Raw genomic sequence first — 22,598 nt, forward strand, 5'->3', positions numbered from 1 at the left:
ATATGTGTATTAAATAGGTAAAGCGCGCGCGCGCGTGTGTGTGCGTGTGTGTGTGTCTATTTATTACTTGTTTATTTATACAAAAGGTACATACGTGTGTATATGAGATTTAATTGTTATACTTTTAAGCGTTTTATTTCCACGACTTCTATTGCGGTACCAAATGATATTAATTTCTTTTTAATACACGAGACACTCCAGTATATTCTGTGCTAATTAAATCGTCAAATAATCGAAATTCAATTCCACAAGACTATTAAGGATAAAATTGTTCAATCGTATTTTCTAATTCAAAATGATTTCGCAGTTGGCTGAACGAGATTCGTTTTCATCGCGTTCTGATTACAATAAAATTCCTTTGTGCAAATTAATTGGATCGAACGTGAAAGCAAAGTTCATCGATTAAAATTGTTTGCACTTCGGAAAACCATGTAGTTGTCGTCGGAAAGTTGCTAGAGAAATGGCTGATTAATAGTGAAACTCTGGCCACGCGTACTACAAGACCCAATAACTATCGGTTCTTGTTCGCGCGTCGATCATTCCTCTCTCCAGAAGCATCCACGCAACTACTTGCCCCTCTTAATTAAGGATCGTTTAATACGATATCTGTAAATAGTTTTATATTTTCATTCAAATGAGTTGTAATATATTTACCAGTAGTGAACAATTTTGCGTAAAGTAATCTCTATGGATCGTCGAAAAGAAGAAACGGGTCTCCGCGGTATATCTACGACTTAATAAGATAACGATTGTTAACGAGACACGGGATAATCATGCTATGTAATTGCTATGTAATGTTTAATTGAGTGTTTGTACGTAAATCGAATAATTTCCATCTATACCCTATGCGAACAACGTTCAGCTGACGAAGCCAAAGATGTCCGACGAGTGGAAAAGAACATGTGCAAGACATTTGACCAACACTGACAACGAATCGACACGGACACTCTATCTGATTCGTAAATGAGACGACATCGTCGTAGATTTGAACGTTCGATAAGGTCGAGATACTGGAAATTAATAGATTGGATCGATTACTATAAAATAAGCGTTGATAAAATAAGACGGGGTTAGCTGCGGTATATACGTTCGCGCGAGGTCGATCGTTACCGATTGTATCGCTCGGGATCGAAACCTTTAATTTCTTTAACAAATACAACCACAAAAGAGTTACCGTCACGACATCTTGGAAAAACGAACGAGTGGAACTTTTGTCGATGAAAGCGGGTGCGATTGTGTCGAGAAGAAAGGAATAAATTGAAACACGATAGTCCAATGCTGAAGTAACCGCGTCTAGGATAGGGTAAGGGTATAGAGAGGGAGAGAGAGAGAGAGAGAGAGAGAGAGAGAGAACTCAGTAAGTAGCCTCCGACAGAACTCGTGCCAAACAATTTGCAATGCTGAAGCGAAAAGTTGTCGAGCTTTACTGCAAGGAGGGTTTCTCACGAGGCCAACGAATAGAACGAGTTTGTCTTCGCCGTTGCGAGAAAGACGAAAGAGAACTGCCATCAAGCAGACGAACCAACTGGAAACTGAGGAACGAAAGAAGGAAAAGATTAACGAAACGAGGGTCTATCGAGTAATTGAACTGTGCTTTACATAAAATCGAGAGAGGCAGAATATATTTTTTGTTCCTTTTACTCGATCGGTTTACCTTCTTTTCCATACTTTAACCTTTTCCATTAGACTTATTTATATTACTGGAAACGCAAGTTGCTTTGCATATTACAAATTCTAAACTGGCGTTACTTCCTTCCGTTTCTAATCGTAAGCTAGAAAAATAATAGCGAGCAACTAAAAGTTTTTTAAATCGATTAAATATTTCATCGAAATATTTGATATTGAATATTGAAAGCAACGCTATTCGATTATTGTTAGAATTGTATCGTATCGATAAACGATCATATCGTGACACGATCTTAACACTTAATGCGATCAAAATATCAGGATATTTGCTCCATTGATATTACGATCGATTCTGCTAATAACATAAATTAAAATGTCTTTTTCGGTTTGTTGGCATAAAAAGTTAGAAATGGATCAAATTGTTTGAAAATTATAAGATTTCTATCGTCGATTAAGGATTATTCCGACTCTCGATTGGAATATACTACTGTATTATATACTGTATTATACACTATCCTATCGTACCGTTAAAGCATATCTTTCTTCGGGTTCTTCGTGTGATTGCCAATCTCTTCTGTGTTCTATCCAATTCGTTCTTGTATTCTCATTCGGATTATCTTCTTGTGCTTTTTCATAACTATTTTTGTCTAACTCAAAAGTTTTCTATCTTCCGTTCGCGTATCGTGTTGTGACGATTTGACAAAGATACGTGAAAACTTATCTTCCCCTTTTATTTATTATATATATTTTTATACTTATTTAGCGTATAAAAGACATAGGCTGTGTGCACAAGAAAAGCGATCATTTTAATATAGATACACGTACTTTACTCGCAATTGCAATAGAAATGGTTCTTATAGTTCGAAGATACAGATATGGTTGTCTGTAAATTGGTTTCTTCGATGCGTGGTATATGTCACGTAACGTTTTCATGCGGCAAACGTGTGCATGTGCAAACGATCTGTAACAGCCAAGTCACTCGTAAAGCGTAAAGGACACAGTGATGTAGTTGCGTAGAAAAATAGTTTAGCGGCTGGAATTGCTACGCTTGTGTAATAAAACGGTTGCCACTTTCCTGTGTAATTTTTCCGGGCGCAATGAGTGCCGACAACGCGGAAATTCGTCGGTTAACGTCCTGCACTGCGGCAGTTTGTAACGCGAAATTATTGCAACAATATGTCTAGATCTCGGAAGTGACTTCAGAAAAATACGTAAAGACAAAGGAAACGTTGATTAGTTCGTCGAATAATATTTGCATTAATTCGCAGCGAAACAAGGGAAGCTAGTTACAAGGAAAGTAGAGGCAGATGAGTAACGTTTACAGATATAAACTTGAATTTCAAGAGCATCGTTGATGCCACCGCGCAACGTTTAAGAAACATTAATAGAAAATGAAACGTGTAATCTTGCAGTCGAGTTTCAACAGCGTTTCGATTATCCGAAATAATTCGAATTAAATGGTGTGCACTGAAAGCGATCAAATATTTTTTATTAAACGCCGCTCCAATAAAAAATCTTAACTCTTTACAACATCGTGCAATTACTAAATACATGAATCGCTACCATACGAAGAATATATTTTTAACACTTTCAAATACTTTACTTTAAAATAATAATCGATAGGTGGAACTAGCAAAGCGGGGAAAAATACCATTTTGACCTCGTTGTGTTTCTATATTATATAACCTTTATTTACATCGATTAAACATTAAAAACTGTTTCTACTATACAGGTTGACCTATTTCGACCCATCGTTGCAAATATTTCAAAAAATAAACCGTGTAGAAAGAATGCTTTTACAGGTATGTACATGCATACGTATGTAAAGAGCAAAGGAAGCATTATGAGATTAAAGATTGGATGTATTAAAGTCAGTTAAATATTATATATACGGAGTCGTATTATTTTTAATACGTTACTCGAAACAGTTTGTTATTTCCTACGGATAAGTATTGAACAGCTTGTACGGGTCAGTTTCATTGATCAGTTTAGGACAGGAGGATTATCTTCATCTTACTACGATACAGTCCTTTTTGAAATAATGATGATCGACTGGATATACGGGTAGAATAGTGCTAATTGAATTAATTCGTTTAAGTAATTCGACATAATGCCAAAAAATTGTATTGTAAAAATAAAAGATTCGAGAAGAATTTAGTCAGAAACGAGTACCTAGCGCATACAGCGTTGAATTTAATAATATCTTTCGCTGTTTGTCGAATATCTCGTCTTTTAATCTAACTCGTCACGTGTTACGTTAAAACTTGTGTCGCAACATTGTGTTTAAATCGTAACGTATTTTACACCGGTCATCAAATCCTTATTTACATCGTACGAATAAAGCATTTGAAAAGCGTGGAGAAATAAATGCATACTGCCGTTTATACACTCGGATATATTGTAAAAACAATTTACCGGTACATTTGAATTTCTCCTAGAAGAGTAGGAAATGGTTCTGTCGCAAAACGTCCACACTCGCGGCAATGCATTGTATCTGGTGGAAATCGATAGAAATCGCTTTTAAGTAATCATCGTTCAAGAATTATCGATAATTGTACAAATAATGAAAAGGATAGCGAAGGTAACGATACCAAAGATAACAAATTTAAGCGGATTTGTTTACAGAACGAGCAGATTTTTCAAATCATCTTGTAGTACGTACATGTGTATATCGTATATGTATACGGCAACATGTAAATATATGCGAGGAAAATTAGAGAAATTGGAATTAGAAAAAAAGATTTATATATCGACACCGATCGATATAGTTTTTCATTTATTTGAAAAATCACCCATTTACTAAGAAACGTTCACAACCTTTTCTATATCATACGTACTCTTACTTGCACGTAAGAAATATTCAATATGATATAAATTCTTTTCAAAACTAAGAGGTCACAATCGTTATCGGTTAATCTCCGGCTCAAGTTCTTGCTGTTATCAGCAGAAAGCTGACCTGCTCATATTTTTCATCCACTTCGGTTTAACTTTTATACCGTTTCTCATTTTCTGGAATTATCATATATGAATTCATTCTCGTCTCATTTCCACTTGATTTGCACTCCATACCTTTAAGCTTCTTTTTTTCAATCTATTCTGCATTATCGCGCTTTAATCTAGTACATTGTTCTCTGTTCTCGTAATCAATGCTTTCCGCGCTTCGATAGATTCTCCCTTCTGCGCCTGACCTTTCCAACCTTTACATTTTTTAAAACTTTTAAAATATTTTACTTTGCCCGTTTCTAACATATTCTGACACGGAATATCGATCTTCCTTTTTGCTATTCTTTCACAACGCATGTAAGAGGGAATCTCCTATGATGGATCAGAAATGTCGTCGTTTTACGTAAAAGCGAAATAACGTTTAACGAAATAAAATTATTATAAGGATATTATAAGGACGAAAGGAAAGGGACACATGGCATAGCTCTCGCGTAATGCCATCTTCGTTTCCTCTTTTGCCCCGCGTTCCTTCTTCGTTCTCTCATCGACTCAAAATTTCACGCATCTTCGTGTTCTGTACGCGCGTATCGTCCATCCTTACACGCATCCGCACGCCCGACCATTTCCATCGTTCCCTCGTCGCTTCAGCTTTCGTGCAACGCTGTTTTCGGTCTCCGAAGATGACCGAAGACGAGTATATACATCGATAGAATCATCGTTATATCCGAATAATTTCACCAGTACTTGCATACATTTTGACGTACTCGCCATCAAACATACATTTATCAGTATTATTTCGTACCGATCAATTTGTTTAACCTTTAACGGTACTTCGTATTTTATATGATCCGAAATACTTTTGCTCAATTTGAGGTGTCGTGTCGGTTTGGATCGAGTTTTTTTCATGAATACTAAGACGCCTATTTTTCTCTTATATTTTCGTAAGATTCTCCTTAGTTGCTCTTTTATGCAAAAGCGAAACATTTTATTTTATTCGATTTTATCCATCGAAACGCATAATCGATCATTGTTAAAGAAAAAAAGAAAAAAAGAAAAAGAAAAGAAGAACAAACGTTAAACTGCCGGTTATCAAATTCCAGTTAACGCAAATCTTTAAGAGATAGATCAGTTTTGCTTTTTTTCGAAAGGCAAGACGCCCGATTCTTCAAAGTGACAGTGATTTATTTTAAGTTTGTAAGCGTAAATCTAGATGCGAATTAAACGTAGATATACGTGTATATGAATTCTGGTTTGCCAGATTAAGTGCGTATATGTGTATCTACCGGCGGTGGCTACAAATTGTTAGTAATCGATTTGAATCCCTGGTAATCGAGATAACACTAAGTAACGTATGGCAGTGGAAATTCATAGATCGAAGCTACATCATACATACCATATACATACGTACAGACTGTATACGTACATACAGACATACACATATCGAATCGACAGAATTAACTCCAGTAACCGTAACAGGACCACGTGCGTGTTTCGAGTAGTAGTCTGTTCTAATTCTAAGTATCGTAGAAGGAACGTAACTAGCATACATTAGAGCAAATCGATTCGTCGGGAGAACATGTTTGTCGAAGACACGAAATACGTTCTTATTCGTATTATCAGACGTTTTAATAACTGACACGTCGACTATAGTTGTATCTCGCAGAAAAATCGTCATAGTTTTGTTCGCTTGGACGAATCCTATCGTATAAAAGACATTGGGCACACTTATCGTTTCATACTCCGAATGGATTTCGACGAGACTGATTTGGTTTCATATCGATATCGATATCAAATACCATTAACGCATCGATAATGTGTGCAAAGATTTGTAACATTGTGGTGTGTTTAGATATAGTAGATAAAGTAATAGTTGCTCGTGCAGATAGTAGTGTATCCGATGAATAGAAAAGGCGAATGTTAGTTTTTAAGGATGAGGGGAATTTTATGAGACGAATGACCGAAGAAGTAACGAAGAAAGTGGTGACAGCCAGAGCTATACCATGCTACAAGGTATAACCCGTAAGGTTTTAGGTTGGTGAAAGAAATATAGCGAGATAGCGAAATCGAGCATCGAAGTTTACGTGTTTGAACATCTTGACGAGGGAATTGACAGAAACCTGAGAAAATAAGGGCTGCAAACCTCAGTCAGAGACGCACCAAGTGTACAGTATCTTAACTTTGATTCGGTGTATCGAGAGGCAGGATATTGCGTAAAATAAAATCCTTGGTGGTACTGCATCGATCGATGTCGATACTTGATTACTTGTAACTTTAACCTAGTCTAGAATATCTTTCTATGCCAGAGTTATGCCTCGCGAATTAGTAATTTCAATTGCCTAAATTACTTTCTATTACAAGTTCTTATTCGCAACGTAGAGACGAAATTTGATGGGCACTGTGTACCACGAAAGATGGACCGTATCGACAAGTTTTAAGTAACCGTATCGTTGCAGTTATGATTTTACGTGTATGCACCGTTTAGCTTTACGATGACCATTCATCGTCGAAGGTAGAGCTGTTGGGACATCGTTGGTTGGGAATTGGAGGAAAAGTCCAAGACACGACGACCCTCGAAACCGTTCAGTCAGACTCATCGTCTAGCCAAGTCTTGTCGCGTCTGTTCCTCGGCAATAAGGCCCGTGACGAGCAGCGCGGTTGTCACGTAGAGGACACAGGAAATGACGAAATAAACAAATCACCGGTGATCTCCTCGTGTCGTAGTTAGAACGTTTCGCAAGTATGGTAAAAGATTCGGACTTTAGATATGATAGTAAAATTTATTGTACGAATCCGACAGAGTAACGGTTCAGAGTGTTATATCAAAAAGGTATTGAGTGCTGATTTGGGAAGGTTTTTTGTACTAAGGTTTGATCCCTCTGGGGGGGATCATCGTCGGGTGCCTATCAGACGTGGCTACTACCGCCGTTACTATCTGGTTATTGTTTCGATGGATGTTTTGTCTATCCTATTGCTGTTTCCGTGCCTGTAACACGATAACAGGTAAAGAAACACCAAGAGGTGTAAGATAGCAGAGACTTTTTCGAAGAGAGCACGGAACGAGAGAAAAACTTTGTCGGAGAGACACCATTGCCAAGTACAACGATTAAAATAGAAGCGAAAGAAATCGTTATAATTTAATAGAATTTGACTTGCTTACATTACTTCGATCACCTTGTATGACGCAAGAATCGTCCTTTTATTCCGTCATTTAGCCTCGCGTGATATCGTGTTGTAGAGCTATAGGTCACTGAAATCCAAATCCTCTAATCATGCGCTATTCTATCGCGAATAAAGAACATAGAGATAATTATTTAGAAAGCTACCACCATCCTAGGTTTCGATGATTTTTTAGGATCATTTGTTGTCGGGAATATGATTCTGAACAACTTTTTTCTATACATGTAACCACCGCTTGGGTCTTAGATACCAAGGTATTCGCAAAACTCTGTCTATGCAAAAAGCCACTACAGCGAATTAGTATTGGCCGAATAAAATGACCTAACCTAAACCTAATTCTTGTCTTTTCTTTATAGTATATATAAATATAAACGTGAGTTGGGTGAGCTTGGTTATATCGCGGATCCTTCGGAAGAAAGTTCGAAACTGTAACGCGCAACTGTATACGCGAGGCTCTAAGAAATGTCTGTTACAACTGAATTAAAAGTAAATATCATCCATGTATTGGGCTTGTTGGTTTATAGAAGTAGCAAGAAAGATCTATAGCGAAGTAACATTATCAAAGAAATTTCTTACAGTCCGGTATACGCGATTTATGAACGAGATTTTCCCACGAGCTGTTCGTTTGGACGCGTAAAGTATGATACAAAGATAAAAAGATCGATGGCTGATGGATGTAAACAGATCGCCAAGCGGCGAACGAAGCGGCAAAACGTGTCGCTTATACCTGCGACTGTGTCACGGATGCACGCATATGGGTAGGATTCAATGTGCCGTAAAGACAGTATTTCGCGAATATACCGGTAACTAGGGCCGAGCAACGGTCACGTGTATGGGAAAAAAGTTGTTGTCGTTCAGAATTATGTTCCCGCCAACGAAATCATCGGAATCATAGGAATCGTCGGAATCGTCGATGAATGAAAAATCATCGAAATCAGCGAGGAGAGTACCAAATAATTACCGTAATCTAACTCTGTGCATGCGTGTAAAAAGATTACCGTTTGATTTCAACGGTAAGCGTTTTCGCATCCATTAAATTAACCCGTTTCGAATTTTATACGTTTATCGTGGTCGATGATGCCAATAAAAGAAAAAAAAAAAAAAAAAAAAGAAAAGAAAATAGACATCGTTTATAATAATAGTTTATATAGTAGCTTTAAGCGATAACCTAGGACTAATATCTTTATGGTAATAAACGTAATAAACGCATTTGTGATTCGATAACGTAAATCTGAGGAGCAAAAAAGTACTATTGTACACTGTATACGAAGACAAAAGCATAGTCATGACTCGAACGTTATTGATAGCTGATGTAATAAATCTTGAAATCATACTGTAATTTCAATATGGCACGATAAGATGTACGATTTCGTTAGAAAAGAGCGCAAAATTATCAATGGTGTAATAAAATTATATTACACATACGTTATGCACATCAGTTTATATACATACGTCAACTAGTTTACATACATACTTTCAAAAGTCTTTAAGAAAGAGATATCTGTAAAATACGATCCTGTATTAATCTCTGTTGCATAGTAATATACTATTGAAAGAAATTTAGCAAAGAATAAATTTATAAGAAATGCGCAAAGACTAATAAATTACAAGTTACTGTAGTAATAAGATCATTGTTTGAAGCAACGGCAGAGATGGTACGGCGTAGTGTCACGCGACATTCGAAGGTAACGGTCGCTGTCCAAATATGCATAAGGTTAACGAATATGTAGTTGCCGCCGGGCATTAAATATCTAGCATGGTGATTACGATTATGTTATCAATTAGATTATTAGATCAGATTTTAGAATATTTTGTAAGATCGATACAAGCGACGAATCCACGTGGACGAACAATCATATTTTCTGGCACGTTGAAGGGAAAGATGACTGCCGCCCCGTAATACAATACTGCACAGTATTGGATACACCGATCTACGGAACAAGTAGAGTCAGAACTCGGTATTCTTGTTGGTAACAGCTTCCAGATACCTGGATTAATGCAATAGAGGGTAGTTGGGATTAGAGGCAATCGGACGGCTGCTTCGCGTAGTTACCTTCTGGCAACCAGGCCTGCTAATTCCTAAGATAACTCTTTATCAAGTGATAGCGAATTAAATACTATGTGCCAAACTTGAAATATTTCTGAAATATAAACTTGAAATATTAAAGATCGTCGATTTAGAAAGTACTTTTCCGATTTTGCAAATGAAACGTTTTCCGTTCGTCTTTACACCGTGAAAGGCGTATGACAAACGTAATTGAGCAAAAATTATGCTTTAATTTTTATTATTGCTTAAGAATAAAATAAATTCGATTAAATTTGATGAAATTTGATTAAATATGATATAGGTTAAAATGTTACGATGTAATGATATCTATATTCGTTAAATGAAAAGTCATGTTTGATTAATGCTTAACAATTGATTTCGGCTTTAGAAGGCATTTAGAATTCTGTGTACGTTAGAAGGAAATGAACATTCGGCCCAACTAAACAGCCCGATTCAAGAAAACGCTTGCGAAACGTCTGATTTCTACGCTTACGTACGATGCTGGTTTTGAAAAGCCGCTACACATTGCTATACGATGTGCGTTACTATAATGCGCGTGTTGAAAATGGATTGAATGCAGGATGATTGTTGCGAGCTAGAGCTTTCAGTTTTTGCGCTACTTTAGTTTTTCTACAATGATAAGTGACTTACAGAAGAAGCTCTGGTGGTAATTAGTCAGAATCTTTCCCGTCTCGTTAAACCTATCAGAGTATCGTTTCTTTCTCCAAGACGGACCAGTCGATTCTTTCGCAAAAACGATTGTTCGTACAGAACCACTATTTCGACCACTGATGCAAGATTGAAAAACGACTAGTGCAAAATTTCTTCCTGCAATTCGATATTCTCTCCTTCCTCTCTTTCTTTATTATTATTTATCGCTGCTTTACGGCGATCCGTACATAATAAATAAATATATATGTATATACACGTAATAGGATAAAAAGAAAGAGAAAGGGAACTAAAGTTACGACAGTAACATTCTCAGCGATAAGCAAATGTACAGCAAATTACTTTGTTTATTAAAATAACTATGTACAGTAATATGCGTACATGTAGTGGCAACGTGTCCACAGTATGAATTCATTTCTTGATGCTTTTGTTGATAAGTACATATGTATTTCCATATGCGTGTACATAAACTGTATGTATGAAAATTCCGGTCACATTCTTTCCATTGTATTGCTTTAAATTTTACATTTTATATTCGAAATATATTACACTGTATATTAGACGGTAGCACTACTCAACACAGATCATTGATAATACTGTGATTTGATTCTGCGTTTAATCGCTATTAAAAGCCATATTATAAAGCCACGAAAGTGGCACAAGACTATTTACTTGTAGTAATTAAATATTACGGCAAATGTACGTATACGTATGTACGAGTAACGCTACCGATTAAATTACTTATTTTTATAACGAAGGTATTAAAATTTGTATTAAATATTTGGTCAGATTTTATTATCACATTGTTCATGCCAATCCGAACATAAAGGAATTAAATCTGTTTCATTTATTTATTTTATACAATTAAGATAAATAATTGATCGTACGTAAGATATTAAATGGACGATTTAAGTAGAAAGAGGGCATTATCAACGTATACGTTAAAACGAATCGATAACTGACATTATCTAGCGACGGAAACGCATGAATTCAACGTCGGCTGACAGTAAGAACATATGGCGATCGATTAAGATCGCTACGCGTCACCCGAATTAATTAAATTCGTTATATCGATCGGCAGATGTGTATCATGATGAGTGAAGTCACCAAATAGAATTATATTGCATTATAGTATAGTGGATAGCGTAATGGCTGAAAATTTATGAATTACCATAGCAAATATATTCTATCGGGGAATATGCAAATATCAAATGCTTCGAAATCAACACGATTCTAGTTTCGTCTCGTACAAATTTACGTTTAAACGGAAAAAGACACAAAAACATAACGATACTATTATAACGGTATCGTGCTAAATGTCAATTTTAGTAAACAATGCTTGCGTACATTGAGCGCAATGCATTTCACTTCGAAGCGTGAACGCGATGCGCACAACTTGTTCTCAAAGTAAAATGACACAAACGTTAAAAGCATCGAAACAAAAATGTTCTAACGCTGCTGGCAATCTCATACGTTCCACTGACTCGTACACTTCGTGCACACTAGCGAACGTGTGCGTGTCTACTTTTTCAAAAACATGACCATTGCCCGTCATACCTAGTCAATATTATAAAAAAGCAGCTACAATAAAACACGCCAAAACCGTTTCCAAAACTGAACTTTCGACATTTTAACGTAGACTACGTTTGTTATCTCCATGTTCCATTTATAATTGCAACGGCCTAATGGCTTCTTAATAAAATCAGCAATTACAACACTCTGACAATACCAAAATGTGACGAATCACTACGGTCATGTTATGTTGTATATCGTTCTATTTTGCTAAACACTATTAATACTAATTGCGGAGACTTTTAAATATTACAGGGAAATGTTAAACTTCGTCGAACTTGGAAATTCGTCTATTTTCACCAGCGTATTTGCCGTTTCATTGCACGCACGATACGCGTGTGATACAAAATTTCGAAAATTATCAAACGCAAGGTGAAATTTTACTCCTTTTGGGCATATTATACGAGTAAAAGGAAAGGGAGGAGAGGAGGTAAAAAACAGAATGCAACCTCGAATGTTGCAGTATTGTTCAAAGCCTCGTCATCAGCCCGAGGAAGCATCGCAAAGCTCTCGACAATTTCAGCAAAAGCTGTTTTCACGTATGTACGTAGTGTACGAAGCTACGGGTGAATCTATCCACGGCCGTATGGGAACCGTAAACTGCACGATCCACTGGGGTGGACGAAAGAAACAGAGGGTGCACGAGTAAAGGTCGGTGACGCGGTAACGCCACAACTCCCTACGTACGTGTCCCTACGCGTAGCACATAATTCGCCGACCACGCCTCGATGCTTGCGACTACAGTGTGAGTGCGTGCGTACGTACAAATTCGCGTGCACTCGTCGACGCAAACACGCGTGCGACCTCGATTCGATTGCACGTAAGGGTCTCGCGACGCACAACAGCAACAGCCTAGGGTTGCGTCTCCGCTTGCGTTAAAACAACTCGAGAAATAGGCGTGACAAAATCCTTGACTTTACAATACGATCTACGAATATCGTATGTATCGATGCGTACGTGTAATAAGCACGTACTTGTCGCGAAATGTGAATAATAGCGCTCGGGAATAGTTTTTGCCAGTGCGAACAAAATGACGAAACTGAATATCTATTGATGAAATGAGAAACATAATATCTATTTGCATACATGTATCTACATATATAAAATATATCTTATACCCGCTAGGGCTGTTACACCCGTGTATCCTGCCCATATTTTATTGTATCTATCGATTTATTACCGCCTAAAAGATGGTCCGATTGCATCGTGTGTTGATTTGTTTTAATCAAAATGGCGATATTTAGTATTATAACGAAGCAAATATTGTAAACGTTTCATCTTTCATCGATTCAAATGGCGTCTCGTCGATTCTCACTCCCATCTTATAAGATATTATAAATAGCTTATACTGTTGCGTGATTTGACAGCGATTTCGATCGTAAGAATTGGTAGAGATTTTATGACCCTTTGAATTGCATTTTCCGAGGGATTACCGATTTAGTATACCCACTCGAGTAGTGTATAATAAAAAAATTGCTAATAAAAAAATTAGAAAAGGAGGACGGCCAATCGAAAAATATAATATTGTAGTTAATGGAAGTTTATTATTGCTCGACGTGTCTCGGATAATATCCATCTTCTTTTCTATTTTACCTCATTTAAGCGAGTATCACTAATACGCACCTACATTCGCGTATAAAATATAAGCAGTTGAATTTATTGCTTTATTTATTCTTTTTTTTTTTTTTTTTGTAAATCCAATTCCGCTTTTCGTAATAAACATTATTAATATTTATTTATGGAGATTCAGTCCTTTTGTTTTTCCGGTCGGAAAAGTAGCATTAAAATGCAGGAGAAACGTGAAAATTACTTTTCGGAACAAATAGCATCGTTTGGATTTTCATAAATCCCAATGAATTACACTCTTTCTTTATTACGTGCAACAGTTTGTAACTACATGTATCTACTACGTATATATCTAAAAACATAAGTGAAAGTAAATTATAAAACAACGGAACGACGATCTGTGTGTGTGTGTGTGTGTGTGTTTTAGATCGACACGATGCGACGGAGCGAGAAGCTTTTTAAAAAGAAATATTTTTGTGAAACATATCTGTATACATTTTGTATCGTGTGGTTGGCAGATACAACGAAAGATTTGTATCACGGCTTCTTGCTCTAACTTGAAAGTAGATAAGGTTTTCATCAACTCGTTTAATTCTTCGTTATTGCGCTCTACTGTGTTCGTTTGGTCCTATTTTATTACAAAGCAGGTTTCAGCGAGACATTCAAAATTTCTATTCATGTTTCATGTTCTGCATTATATTTATATAATGTTTTATATACATATAACTAATTATGCGTATAGGTTATATGTTGATGAATTTTTTACGAAAAGGCAAAATTCGTTGACCGTAGTTAACATAATAACGCGACATTTTAACACTTTTACAAGCTCGAGTTCAACGTATGAATATATGTAGATTCAGAGTTCAGAGGTAACATTCTCAAAGGATCTCGAAGCGTATCGATCGGACTTGGGAATTCTTTTCTGATTTCTAACCATAGGTGCTTTTACCTTTTCGTCATGAATACGCACGCGATACGTACTCGCGATATGTAGTTTCATCGAATACAGGCTCACGTGGAACGAAGATATATACGTGTACGCTAGACTGAACATACTTTGAAATTTTGATCGATGATTTCCAGAAACGTGATGCGATCTTGGATGAAAATGAGGGTACTTGATTCGTACGAACTAATCACGCAGGTAATGTATGGTCGCATGGGTCACAGATATTGTCATAGAATGGGTTCTGTCACATCGTCTGTTCAACAGTTCACCCGTTACAAGATACAGCTGCAAGATTCTGTTAAATAGGGAAATCACAAGTCCTTGACCATTTGTCTGTTACATATTCATAAAAATAAATGGGCGAGTGTGTTTTATATATTTCGACAACGAACGTCCCATTGTTACACGTTGACCGTAGAAGGCAATGGCGGATTCGAAATTAGAATGAAAATATGTATAAAAACATGAATAAAAATCAGACTAACCTTGAGCGTAGACAACGCACAAAAAAGCGACGACGATGGCGAGGACGTGACACCACATTATTTTTCCTTTTTCACTTCTCTTCTCGAACGCACCCCGTTTTCTTCCGTTCCCTGTATCCAACGTTGTTTCACTTTCCACGCGAGCTCACGAATCTGTCGGTTTCTTTGCGCAAAAGAGAAGGACGCACTGTGTTTTAATCGTGTTTCCGACGTATCGCGTGCCGGTTAATCGACGGGGATTGTTTCGACCAAGCCGTAACTCGATCATTTAACGTCACGAAAGATCCTATATTCACTCATATCACCCGCCGTTCACGTTTCGTAAGATTTCCGCTACACTGTTTTCGTTTCTTCTTTTACTTTGCCATTTCTAGAATTCCCCACTAATAAACAATCGGCATTTTTAAGTAGTCAACCATCGCGATTCTCACTTTCACGCGATTCTTCGGGAAACTCTCCTCCACATACTCTCTTTCTGCATTCTGGAATGTAAGTAACGTCACATATCAGACTTGGATAAACAAAATTATAATTAGATTTTTATCAAAACGATATTTAACATTTACTAAGATTACAACGATCTTGCTAAATATTAAAGCAGTATACAAATACGATGCAACAATTTATTCGTAAAGCATACATGGTCACTGTATCTTAATTCAAAAGAATACACTACGGGACGAAATATGCTTTGTATCAATTCGACGATCGAAAAAGATTACTTGATGTGAAAATCACACACCGTGTAACATTCCGAATTTACTTATATATTACATAATAACTAACAAAATTATCTATAATATCGTCTAAAAGGACTACATACATGGCATGTATAACGTATGTATAACGTAAAAACGTATGAACCAAGATTAAAAGGAAAAGCTCTTTCGAATGATCTCTATTACGACACTTTAACGACAGTTTGTGCAAGGTGTACAAGTTATAAAACGAATATATTTAGTTTATAGATACGTATATTCGTACGGTCGGTAACTCGTAAACAGCAATAATTTTCTTGTACGATTAATTCGCAAAAGACACGACGTGACTCGATGAACAAAAGTCTATTGGGATTAAATGCGGAGAGATGACGAAATTATTACGCCGTTATGACTGATTGAACAAGGATATCGGTTATTTCAAAACGCTCTGACTTTTTTCCACGAATGCGATCGCAGCAGTTTATCCCGTATTGAGAAAAGGTATTGAATGCTTTCGAATTTTAAAGATCACGGTATTCTCCGAGATACATTACGCTAGAACAATACACACCACAATTACGTCGATAAGACAACAAAGATATTTCCAATCATCTTCTATCATGACATGATTCTTATTCAAACGCTTTGTGTTTGTCCAAGTTGTCCAATTACAAGTATGCAAAAATTCAAAAATATTTAATAATGTGAAAAACATTTTGATGAAAAGTTATTTGTGTAAACTGTTATGTACAGATATCGATGTTCATCAGTCATGATTCTATATGGAAAATTTGTTCGATCGGAGGAAGGAAAAACCGTATCGATAGGAAATAAGAAATAGGAAGGAAAGAACTATCGTGAAAGAAAGTTGGCAAACCAAGTGAGCAAACTCGGTAGAATCAAAATACTCGAGAGTATGCCGTAATACAGAGTAATATGGGTAGAGCCGAAGAATCTTTGGCCAGAATCTCCTCTGTTCGAAAGCCTGTTGGAAATTGAGAAAATTGTTGTTTAATAAAATATACATGGAATGTAAGGAAAAAATATGGAAAGATATTTGCGCGTCGTAAATGTGTGACTTTTAAAGAGACAAAGGTATACTCGGCAGATCTCTACGTACGAAGTAGGAGCCAATGCGTATAATTTATCCAGTTGTAACATAATAGTAATAATCATACGGAGAATTTCTAATCGTACGGATGTGAGTTGCGATAAAAACTTTCCTCTTCCTGTGTTTCATGCTACTGCTTTTCGCTTTCTGTCTGTTTCGTTATCGACCCTCTTTCTCCATACCACGGAATACGACGCGAATATGCTAACGGCATATTGAAAAGGCAACTCGACTTTTCGATGGATTTTATCGTCGATGATTGATGAACATGGAACACGTATCTCTCTGTGCAACCTTATAGCGTAACTCTAACGGTGTGTTATGCTTTCGCTTACAAATCAAATACCACTAGCAAGGCTTCCGTTGCTTCTTCCTTTTCTACCAACTTTCCTTTCAACCTACGCCATTGTCGCTAGCCACCCTAAATCCTCCTACTCGCGTTCTGGCACTCTGGGCCGCAGCAAGACATAATTGAATAAAACTGCTAAGTGATTAATTGTATGAACCTTCGCGGTGCTCTTCCTTGCCAACTAACTTCGTACTCGACTTTAAAGGACATTTACCGCGTCATTTCACTTTTTCCGCCGTTTCAATACACACGCGTACCTTCGTTCGACGGAATTTCAACCTTATTTATCCTCTATTCGCGATGTACATATGTATTAGCATCCACTCGTATTCATTTATCAATTACGACGTAATATTAACGTTATTAAGTTTATAATATAATATAACACGTATCTCTGGCATTTATTGAGAAGTGTCAATTGTACGAGCACCAAATGATATATTACAAATAAAACCACATCCAAATATAATTGTACAATAAATAACACGAGAAAATTATATTTCAGCAATGTGATCGAACGTAACATATAATTGAAGAATATCATTTTTTCTTCATCTATCGTGTATAGATCGGTACTATGAGATTCCATTAAATTCGAATGTGATAAATGTTCGATTCTAAAAAAAAAAAAAAAAAAAAAAACTGTTGATTATTTCGATGAATTTTGTTGTTTTCGCGTTTACGTATATATACTTTTTCATTAGTTTTTAAGTTAATGTAGAAAGATTTTTCGATGTGGACAATAATGCTTGTCTTTGTTCACTGGAAATCGTTACACGGAAGAAGTTTGAATTGAACATATACAGCTGTGCTATATTCTGTTTGTATCGCAAAATCATTCCCCTATTATTGCTCTTGTGTTACTATACTGTTTATAATCGTTCTTCCTACGATGTACATTTTATGATATTCGAATGATTTTCGCAGAACGAATTAAATTTTACTATAAAGTACGTAAGGACACAATGAGTGATTAATTTGCGGTAAAACGATGCACAGGCAGCTGTTGTTAAGAATAAGGTAAAAGCTAATAGGATTGACAAAAGCGTGTGAAATAATCCCGAAGAAGACGTGTCCAACTATGCAGGTATGTATATACTAAACATAATGAAATAAACGGAGGACAGTTTCCATGCGTTACGGTAGGAAACGATAACTTTCGACGCGTAACAAACTGAAAATACGGAATATTTTAACTTTTCACTGACATTTATGAAACATGTTCTCTTCATCTTAAATATCTATGATATTATACATAAATCTATACTTTTTGAAAATGTGCTGTTATTCGTTAAGTTATTGCAAATAAAAGATTTACACGTGTAACGATATTTGCGTGAAAATCGTTTAATTTGACGAGAGATGTTAACTTCGATACGAAGTAAACGTAAATTATTCTCTTCTTTCTTAAAAGTGGAGATTTTCGCGCAACGAAAATTGTACTGGCCTCCTTTCATGCCTGCGCACATCGATACCCGCGTATCAATCGTATACGTAGAATTACAGATTCGATGTACAATTTAATATAAAACTAAATTCTATTTTGCTAACTCTAAAAACGCTTCGTACTTATTGATTATAATTGGACTCTAATCTGAAATTTTTACTTTTACCTCGGTTATATTCAGTCGCAATTTGCGTTTCTTTTCCAAATAATTTCAAGGAAAAAGCTGTATGATTTATAGTTTGGATTACGCTATCAAATCGAATTTACTTGTTCGCCTTCTCACGTCTAGATCCGGTCGAGTTTTACTAGTTTAAAACTTGGCACAAGAATAGAAGAGGTTTTGATTCGCTGGAAAGGAGAAATCAATGAATTTACTGGATTTCAAGAAAGTTTCGCATCTCTAAAACTAAAAAGCAACTAGTTTCATTCGAGAAACACAAGTTCCTCTCAGTCGGTTTTCTGTCGAAAAGATTTGTCACCGAGTGCCAAAGATTCACACTTTTCAGTTTATATTTCATTGTCAGTTGTACGACGCAACGAATGCAAAATCGAAATCACAGTGATTTTTATTAACAGCATCTAACTTATCTCGTAAGAAACGGACATTTTATCAAATTTGTTTGAATTTATAGAAAAAGTTTTAGTAGGATTGTACTGCATGTTTAGGTGGACTTACAAGCATTAAACACGTTAAGCGAACGATACGTATAAGCGTGTAAAATAGAAACGCGGAAACAACAAAAACGCTTTTTGTCGGTTCCTGTGGTGTTTATCTATAAAATTCGGTGGAACTCGGAACCTCGAGTGCGAAAAACTTTATTAAACGTCGACGTCATCGTGCTTCGTTCGCATTATCCCTTCCATCCGTGTTACACCGGTGGAACGATGGAACGGTGGAAGTTACCGCACCGAATCGAATTTGCTAATACGCCCAGCAGCCCAGAGGGACTTTACTCGTCGCGCGGTAGGAAACGTTGTCCAGGTTATTTAACAGGGAGAGAAACATCACTTCTAACAACTTATTTACTGAAAACGTTTATAAGCGATGTTCGCGTCAAGAAGGATTTAGATTCGAATGCGATTCTCCGCTCGTCGCGTCGGTTCAACAATTTTCACTTCCTACGTTAAATCGATATTATTCATTTCCCTGAATTCGCCAGATTGTTCGTTATTGTTTAAATCTCTATTTTGATAAATATATATATATACGACGAAATAATTAACAATTTTTATAATACAAATGTACTTTATATATCTACATATATAGTAGCAGCTATCTATTATCATACGAGCACGTAATTTAAAAGAATAATCGAGCTCTTGTTACTTTCTCAATTTTTTTAACAAGTAGTGGATATTCGCGTACGTTTTCGTGCAACATTCTAACGCAAACCCTATGTTTCAGTATATCCTTCGATTAACGCAATCTATATATACCGCACATTAAAGAAGATTAAAGGAGATTAAAGAATTTTAACTTCTAATGGGTACTTTGCGTAATGCGATAGTCGTTTTCAATGAGTATATTTTAACACATTCCTGCTGATAATTCGTTATTCCGCAACGAATCGAACGAAAGAAATGCAACAGAAAATACTAACTTGTACCGTGCTGTTTAAAAGGAAATAACGTTTCGACGTACCGAAAATGGCTATTGTTATAGACGATTTTCCAATTATGTATCTGTTTTATTCGGAAAAGTTTGAGAGTATATATCGAGTGAAGCATGGAAGCGGGAAACATTTGGCCAGTTTCATCTTTTTCTATCTACAAATAAATATGTATATATATAAATATTTCAACAGAGTCTTTGTATTAGAATTGAAAGAGATTTTGACAGAAATTGACAGAATGACAGGAAAGTTGTTAAGGTTATTTGGTTAAACAATACGTATCTATCCTTAAAGTATGTGATCGATGAAGTTCATGGCGTTAGTATAAGCACGAAATCGCTATAAATTCTCGCGAACGACAACGAATTGTTCATTCGATCGAAGATAGGAATCGCATACGTTTATGCTTCGTTAAAATCTAGGTGCTCTCGATGCATTTGGAAACACTTGTCGGTATCACCCAAGTCAGTATCGAATGGCTGAAAAACGTCCTTTTCTTTATTTTTCTTTTTTCTTTTTCTTTTTTTCTTTTTTTTTTTTTTCATTCCACCACAGCAAATCAATACGAATTAATTCGTCGATAAAAGTATCGTATCGGTGGGAATTTTGTGTGCCACCAGATCCTCAATTACCGAACGGTCGACCGAGAAAAACTCGTTGAACTCGTTAAGCCGCAGCGGCGGTCCTGTTACCAATCCCAACGCAACGATTCAACGTCGAATAAGATTCGTACGAGGATGAAATCACGGCAAGGGTGTATCTGGCGGTAACGTATCCGAAGTCACGTATGCTCTAGGTTGTTCGATATCGATAAATGAAATGAAAATAAAAATTGATGCGAGAGTGGAGGCTACGAAGCGAACGACTGTAAATTGTAAGACAGAGGTCTTTTCTTTATACAATTTGCTGTCATCTTACATACTGTCGTGCGACATATAGACAGAATAGAACGATAAGGTATCGACAAGGAAATAAATTGAGTCAGTTCTCTTTTTACCTTCTCTTTATCGTCGAGTAAAATATAGTTACAGAAATTACAAACGTAAATTGTATCGCAAACGTGCGTTACAATTGCACGCATCTCAATCGCGAATCAAATTCGATAACACTTATAGTCTATCAAGAATGCTCGGACAGAACAATGTATGTATTTGATTAAACGTCTCAAACATATTTGAGACTGCAAAAACGAAAAAGCGGAAAACGTGGAATATATATTGTGGAAAGTTTTCGTTAAATCGTTGGCGTCAAAGTGGAAAACTATAGGGATTGAAGAATTCTCTGTTAGATTATGATATTGGTAAATGATCGCACGGTATTCGATTAATGTTAATACATGGTCGGTAGAAAGGGTAAAAAGTGTGCTCCAATGGCAAGATGAAATCGGGACCAAAATTTCTGTTATTTTTCCGCGGCTAATAAGAGAAACAGCGGAGAAGGAAAAGGAAAAGAACGAGAAAAAGGATCATAATAAAGTAAAACGCGATTCCTTTCGGCCAAGTTCATTTTATGGGCATTAGATAGAGAAATGTGGCTGTTGCCTATGGGAACAAAAAGGATACGAAGAACAGAGGAGGAAATGAAACTCGGCAAGGCAACTGCCTTCGGTAAGTTCGAACTTTGGAACATTTTACATAAATTTGTTCACCCATCACAAGTTAAAAGTTTCTTCAATTCCGTCTCCTCACCGATATGCGTGGTCGAAAAGAATCTTGAGAAAAATTCACTTGCCCCGGTTAGGAGATTTATCCTTACGAACTCGGATATACGTTTGTGTATGTACTAATATACTATATACGTGCACAGAACAAGCCCAAATAAATACATATGTACTAGCAAAGCTGAAAGTACGCGAACGCTCGCGACCGTCGCGGGCTGAATACTGGCGCGTCGTGCCGCCCGGACTTTTAGTTCCCGGCGCTACCGAGAAGCGTCGCGACGCTTCTCGCGCCCCACTCCGTGCTTCAGCCCTTGGTTCGCGTCAGCCGGCCGGCCCTCTCAAATCGTCCGGCACGTTTCACGGTATCCCTCGGTTCGCCTCTCCTCGTTTCGCCTCTCCTCGTTTCGCGACGCCTCGCCGCGCCTCGCCTCGCCGCGCCCCGCCTCGCCTCACCTCGCCTCGCCTCGCCTCGCCTCGCCTCGCCTCACTTCAACCCACTCCATCCCACCTCCCACCGCTTCGCCTCACCTCGCCCAGACTAGCCAAGCCAAGCCTAGCCTCGCCTCGCCCCTTCTCACCCTTCTCGCCCTCTGATGCCTCACCCCGTCGAGACTCGACGGATCTCGTATTTCCATTCTCGATCGCCCCGTGACGCCTCGTATCATCACCTGTATGTACAA

General features: G+C 37.0%; 1 protein-coding gene across 10 annotated transcripts in view; it reads right to left on the bottom strand.

The window, feature by feature from the left end:
- Positions 1-22,160, bottom strand: part of LOC132906687 (carcinoembryonic antigen-related cell adhesion molecule 5-like) — a 102,625-nt gene extending 80,465 nt beyond the window's left edge. For 8 of the 10 annotated variants that reach the window (XR_009658028.1, XM_060959071.1, XM_060959078.1 and 5 more), the window contains exons 1-2: positions 21,947-22,160; positions 15,038-15,519 (exon numbers count right to left, since the gene is read on the bottom strand). Coding sequence is in view for 9 of the 10 variants with exons in the window: in XM_060959071.1 (XP_060815054.1) it covers positions 15,038-15,095 (58 nt within the window). In the remaining variant the exon portion in view is untranslated. Of the gene's footprint in view, positions 1-15,037; positions 15,520-21,892 lie in introns of all 10 variants that reach the window. The other 2 variants (XM_060959069.1, XM_060959070.1) reach the window with 2 other exon arrangements.
- Between the last annotated feature and the right edge of the window lie 438 nt (positions 22,161-22,598).

Source organism: Bombus pascuorum, chromosome 5, assembly GCF_905332965.1.
Source record: "Bombus pascuorum chromosome 5, iyBomPasc1.1, whole genome shotgun sequence".
Taxonomy (NCBI): domain Eukaryota; kingdom Metazoa; phylum Arthropoda; class Insecta; order Hymenoptera; family Apidae; genus Bombus; species Bombus pascuorum.